Raw genomic sequence first — 6,688 nt, 5'->3', positions numbered from 1 at the left:
TTATATCACAATGTAGCCATGCTGAGCTCAAGAAGAGACAGACCTTAAGCACTGTGCACACCCAGTCAGATTAATGTCTACTATACACAGGCCTCTCCATGGCCTGACTGTGTAGGAGCTAATAAGACACTTGACTAGGGTTGCCATAAGAAATGTCACCATTGAAAGTCCAGGGAATTTGATTATTTTACTCTGCACCTAATTAAGAATGTGTTTGAAAGTCTAGAGAGGTTAGGCAACTTGCTCAAGATCACACAGCTAGAAAGTGGGAGCATTCAAAGCCATACAATCTGTCTCCAGAAGTCATGTTCCCAACCCCTATGCTATGTACACTTCCATTCATCAGAGATAGATAAAACTCAGATCTTGCCCTCTGGGAGTGGGGGCACATAAAAAGGTAGAGAGATCACTACACAGGGTGGTCAACTTGATGCCGGGGCTTTACGCACAGTCTCGTCTAATCCTCACAATAACACCCCAAAGTGCACACAGATAAAGCAACTGAGGAACCTAAAGGGTCTGCCTAGGCCACACATCTGCCCGGTTGTCCTAGACAGACAGTGCTGCAGGTGCTGGGTGCACTGCAGTGGGGCAAAAGGAGCGACTCAAAGAGACACAAGAGATACTTAGAACACACTGAACAGTGTTAGAGGGTAAGCCAAGTGCCCTGCAAAAAGGGAAGTAGGCAGGGTAATGATGAGTGCGGGTGCTCACGGAAGGCCTCGCTGAGAAAGCTACATCTGAGCAAAGGGCGGCCCTGGCAAGGTTCTGACTGGAAGAGGGACATGAGTGAAAGTACCTTGGAGACTGATGTTCAGGCCACGGTGGGGAGAATAGGCTGGCGGGGGCCTGACTCAGAGAAGGTAGTGCTGCTAGGGGCTGATCATTAATGGCATCGGAGAGATTTCAGCCAAGGTTTTTGGTCTGAGCGAGTGGAAGGGTTGAGTTGCTGTTAACTGGGATGGGGATGGGATGGGGAGATGTCCTCACTGAGCTTCTTTAAAGGGCTCCCTAAGCACTGCACCTCGGTGGGACCTTCCCTCCTTTAGGAGCTCTGGTGGCGTAGTGCCTGAGGCACTTGACTGCTAACCAGAAAGCTGCTGGTTCAAACCCACCAGCCACTCCTCGGAAGGAAGGTTGGGCAATCTACTTCCATAGCGATACTGCCTTGGAAACCCAAGGAGGGGTCGCTATGATAGTGATACTGCCTCGGAAACCCAAGGAGGGGTCGCTATGATAGTGATACTGCCTCGGAAACCCAAGGAGGGGTCGCTATGAGTCGGGCCGACTCGACGGCACATAACAACAACAAGCACTGCAGGCACAGGGCTCATTTCTCTCTTAGCGGTTTTCTTACTGTGGCTGTAATACTTTTAAAATGTTTCTTTTCCCTCTCCTTTTTATGAAAAGTATAATTCCCGTTTTGTTTTCTTCCATGAAAACATGACCTTTGGTGGAAGTTGTGCGCCAGTACCCACAATAGAGCAAAAGGGAGGGAAAAAGAGCAAGTTAGTCACATCAGGGGGTAAATAATGCAATGTTTAGCGAGGGGCCCCTTCGGTTTCCCACGATAGAACATCCTGAACGGAGAGGGAGAGAAACGTAGGACTAAATTCTAAATCATCGACAAGGCTAGACTTACTGATTTGATAGAGTAGTGGAACCCCGAGAGTGTAGCTTAGACACCCTGCAAACCTGAAACAGAACCCACCCCCAGGGATTACCTTGCAGCTAAACTACAGGTTTATCAACAGAACAGTAACCGTCCGAGGAAAGTACTTTTCACAATAGGCAACCGTAGGAGACCAAAAGGGCAGTATTTGCCCAGAAACAAAGCTCGGACGGCAGGAAGGGACTGAGAAAAGGCCGGAAAGAAACGGGGAACGGAGGAAGGAAGTGGGAAAAGAGCTGTCACGAAACAAAATGTATAAATTGTTGAATGGAAAACTAGTTTGCTCTGTGAACTTTGACCTAAATCACAATTTGAAAAATGTTTTCTTCCACTAGAATAGCATCACGCATATGGCGGGCGCTAATAAATATTTATTCAATGTTTACATTAATAAGCACCAAGAACCTACTTTCTTCATTTTCAGTTAAGCCGCGGGTAAGCTAACAACCCGCAAAGCGGAGCCGCGCTTCCCGAAAATCGTCTCTGGGTCACCCGCAGAAAGCCACCGCTCTGCAAGAACGGCAGTGCCGCCCGGTGGACTTGCTGCGCACGCGCGTCTCAGCACTGCTCCCCCTCCCCTTTCTGCGGTGCGTCTGTTGGGCGGGGCCGCAAGGCCTGTGACGCCCGCTGAGCGAGCTTTGTGATGCAGCTGGTGCGCCTGCGTGAGTCGGGGACCCGCCCCTGAGCGCCAGTCCGCCCTCTTTCGCCGTGGCCGTCCGGATGGAAACAACTGCCCCACGTGCCGGAAGCCAGCTGGTGGCTACGACAACGCGCCACCTCGCGTCCCACCGCGCCGAGACTCTGCGGGTGTGCTCGCGAGACGAGCTTGCCGAAATGGCTGCAACCAGTCAAGGTAAGGGCGGCCGCGCGCGCGGCTCGTGCGGCGGGAGACGCCTTCCGGAGCTCCGGAAGGGGAAGGGCTCCGCGCCTGCCAGTCCTGACTGAGCTCTCCGGGGAGCCCGAGCCGAGCAGGCGAAGGTTTGCCCCTCGGCCAGCGTTTCCTTTGTCGTGTCAAGGTCACGAGGAGGGTTGGGGCCGAACCGCCCCTGCGTGTCGCCTCCTGTAAGGCTCACCGGCCTTCCTGCGCCGCCCCAAATAGCTGAAGCTTGGAGACATTCGTCCCTGATCTCGAAAGCGCTCTTGTCCCCTGAGACTAAGGTGGCTTCTTTGTTCGTTTGTGCATGCGAGCGTTAGTTCTGTGTGCAGGGGTCTTCTCCAACGTCATCATTCATGGTTTTGAAAGTGGAGCATAAGAGGTGGTATTTTAAGAGTCTGTGATTTAGTCCGCGTGGTCAGAGAAGCACGTCTTTAAATCACGCATTTTACGCTACTTCTTTGAATGTTTAAGGTTAGATTCAGTTGTGTACTGATTCAAAGATCCTGTTGGTAAACACCGTGATCAATCCCAAACCATATGCTTAAAAACCAATGGAATGAAGGTACTGAGAACGCATCACTTCCGGGGTCTTTACCATGCTCTGCTACTTCGTGTGCTCTTAAGGTTATTTGTGTACAGTGGAGATCACCATAGTATCCACTGGGTGCTGCTTGGCACCCGTCCTCAGTCACATCACAGTTCAGTGATGTCACTCACGGTGCTTGTATTGGCGTATGCTGGAAATTGACCAGTCCTCCCTCCCCCAGGCTCGTTGGTGTCGGTTTAAATTTCCGACACCAGCTGTCCCTCCCATGGCACCCTCTACTTCTCTGCTGGGTTCGATTTCACTGCAGTGGCCAAACGCAACTTACAGACCATACTCTCAGTTGTGGGGTGGCATAGTGCCTAAGGCACTTGACTACTAACCAGAAGGCTGGTGGTTCAAACCCACCAGCCACTCCTCGGAAGGAAGTTGGGGAATCTACTTCCGTAGTGATACTGCCTCGGAAACCCACGGAGGGGTCATCATGAGTTGGGTCCTGCTCCACGGCAGTGGGTTGGGTTTTTGGTTTGTAACAGGTTAGAGTTCAGGTTTGGGGGAGCTCAGGCCTCAGGTCCTTGGTCGGGACAGCTGCTGCTCCGCGATGGCCACAGGCAGGCCTCTCTCTGGTCAAGCGTTAGAAAGCTCTTTTAGCTCTGCCGATAAATGTTAAAAATCAAAATATTTACGCTAATAAAAATTGACATGTATTCAGTGCAAGTACTGTGTCAAGTAATTTTCATGCCTGATTTTATTTAATTACAACTTCATGACGTAGGTATTATTACAACTTCCACTTTGTAGATGAGAAATAGCATGTCTTAGAATGGTTCAGTAACTCCCCTAGCGCGATAAAGCTAGAAATCGAGAGATGGGGGGCTTGGCTTGACGTTCTGCTTCCTCTAACCCAGATCCCAGCCCTTCAGCATGTGTTCTGTAAAGGGAACAATGTTGTTGGTAGGTGCCCTTGAGTTGATTTGAACTCATAGCATCCCCACGTGACAGAGTACAAATGCCTCATGAGGTTTTCTTTTATGGAAGGGGTCCTGGTGGCACAGTGGTTAAGCCCTTGGCTGCTCACCGAAGGGTCAGTAATTTGAACCTACCAACTGCTCTGTGGGAGAAAGGTGAGGCGGTCGGCTTCCATAAAGATCGAAGCCTAGCAAATCCTGTGGGCAGTGCCACTCTATCCTGTAGGGTCGCTGTGACTCAGAACTGACTCAGTGGCCGTGGGTTTTGGTTTGGTTAGGGTTATCCAGCTGCTTACCCATTCTGGAGCCCTTCATTGCTTTGCACGTTTCCAAGCTTCCGTGCAGCATCGATTTCTGTCTGCCTGAGTCCCTCCCTTTCATTAGACCTTGTTCCTTCCAGGCTTCCAACTCCAGTTCAAACCAAACCAAACCAACTAGTTGCCATGGAATCGGCACCACTTTACAGTGACCCCGCTCCTTACAGAGTAGAACTGAGCTCTGGAAGGAAGAGTCCCTGGGTGGTACGAACAGTTAAGGGCTTAACCACTAGCTGAAAGGTTGGGGGTTCAAACTCACCTAGAGGCGCCTCGGAAGACAGGCCTGGAGCTCTGCTTCTGAAAGGTCAGAGCCTTGAACGCCCTGGGGAGCAGTTCTGCTCCAAACACCTGGGGTCACCAGGAGTTGGAATCAACTTGGTAGCAACGAGCAGGAAGGATGCTGAGGCGGCTGCTGTGTGCAGGGTGAGCATGAGTTGGAGCTGAGTCAGTGGCACCTAAACACAACAGTGATCACAGCAGCAATCTTTCCGGAAGCACCTGGCCAGGCCCTGCTTCCGTGGCACCACTGGATGGGTTTGAACCAACAGCCTTGCAGGCAGCAGCTGAGTGTGATCTGCTGTAGCCGAGGACCTGGGAATTCTGATTACACATGTGTGCAACCTTCTGAGCATTTCTTTACCATCTTCATTGGTAGCCCCAGTATCTGGATCTTTGGTTTGGCTTATATTTTCTTTGCTTGCATCTTGGTTTTCGGTTATTTGCCTCTGGGCATGGGCAGTGTGTGAAAGGATCATAGAGGCTTCAGGCCAGATGCATACGTTCATCTGGAGGAATTTTGACAATGAATACTTCGGGGTGGTAAATGCTGACATTCCACACGTATCTTAATGCTGTGCATACGTTTCCAGTCAGCAGAGGGGTTAGGCATTTTGCTAACCTCCCTTTGCACCTTAGTTTCTTAATTAGAAAATAAGGTTAATGAGTAGTACCAACCTTGTTCTATGGATTTCATTAGATCTGCATGCTCGTTACTTATCAGCACATTGCCTGGAAAACAGTAAGCATGCAGTTAAACGTGATGTCTGACCGTTATTATCATGTAGTGACCCCTGAGGAGGAGAGGCCTGTACACGGATGATGCAATACTGAGCGTGACTGGCATTTGTTCCCAGGGCCTTTCTGTTGTTTTTAAATTTGAGAGGAAAAACTAGAGAACGAATTCTACAGTTTAAAGACTTTTTCCCCCTATAATACAGGTGTTAGTATTTGTTGATTTTACTCTAATTTTCCAAAATCGTTAGTTGGAATTTTAAGGTTTACTTAGTATTTAAAATGGAATGGTATTTGTTTCTTTAAAAATCTCTCAACCTGTTTAGGAACGGTGATGAGTTATTATCAAAGTCGGTCTTTTCTTACTCAGTATCTTAATACTTACAGGAAACTTGGAGGAGAATTTTGAGCCGCTGGACCTCGCAGAATTTGCTAGAAAGCAGCCGTGGTGGCGCAAGCTGTTCGGGCAGGGGTCTGGGCCGTCCGCAGAGAAGTACAGCGTGGCCACCCAGCTGCTCATTGGAGGCGTCACTGGATGGTGAGTGAGGGGACACTTGTCCCCATCTTTCTTGCATGGCTTACTATTGCAGTTACAGCAGCCATCTCTGTTAACAAATGGAAACGCTTGACTTTTGGGAAATTGGCCACTGACCCTGGAGCTTTCAGCCAAACCCTACAGCTTCAAGTGCTACTTTGTGGTTACACATGTTGAATACTGGCAATCCCTGGTTACAAACACGGTCGTTCCTAAGTGTGTCCTTAAGCGGAATTTGTAGGTGACTCGGAGCAAGTGCATATGGTTCTCATTTAGTCTCACTTTAGTGCAAGAAAGGAGCTCTGGTAGTGCAGTGCCTAAGGCATCTGACTGCTAAGCAGAAGGTTGGTGGTTCAAACCCACGAGCCACTCCGTGGAAGCAGGACTGGAGTCACTATGAGTCGGAATCGACTCGATGGCAGTGGGTTTGGTTTGGTTTTGGCTAGTGCAAGAGAAGGCTCAAAGCCTCTTTGGGGATGTAAAAGGTGCGGGCACAGCACGTGAAGGTGAGGTGGGGCAGGATTGGCTGGGTGGCAGGCTGGATCATGGCACAGTTACGGCGGTTTTCACTGATGTGAAGGGTGAGTAGCACGTGGCCCAGCTGAGATTCATAACTGGGCCTGCCTGTCTTTCCTCCCTGGCAGGCGTTGCCTTCTCGTGACAACTCTTAAGAAGTTGGTCCTTAGCGAGCCCTTGTTGTTGTTGTTATATGCCGTCGAGTCGGCCCCGACTCATAGTGACCCCTCCTTGGGTTTCCGAGGCAG

The 6,688-nt window shown here is 50.0% G+C and overlaps 1 protein-coding gene across 1 annotated transcript in view; it reads left to right on the top strand.

The window, feature by feature from the left end:
• The first annotated feature begins 2,392 nt into the window (after positions 1-2,392).
• The window catches only part of FUNDC2 (FUN14 domain containing 2), a 15,204-nt gene continuing 10,908 nt past the window's right edge, over positions 2,393-6,688 (top strand). Inside the window, exons 1-2 of the mRNA XM_007956644.1 lie at positions 2,393-2,525; positions 5,777-5,927. Coding sequence (XP_007954835.1) covers positions 2,393-2,525; positions 5,777-5,927 — 284 coding nt within the window. The remainder of the gene's footprint in view (positions 2,526-5,776; positions 5,928-6,688) is intronic.

Source organism: Orycteropus afer, unplaced genomic scaffold (genome assembly GCF_000298275.1).
Source record: "Orycteropus afer afer isolate SDZICR_OR568_19922 unplaced genomic scaffold, OryAfe1.0 scaffold00647, whole genome shotgun sequence".
NCBI classification, from domain to species: Eukaryota; Metazoa; Chordata; class Mammalia; order Tubulidentata; family Orycteropodidae; genus Orycteropus; species Orycteropus afer.
This window is presented reverse-complemented; position numbering and strand designations above follow the sequence as displayed.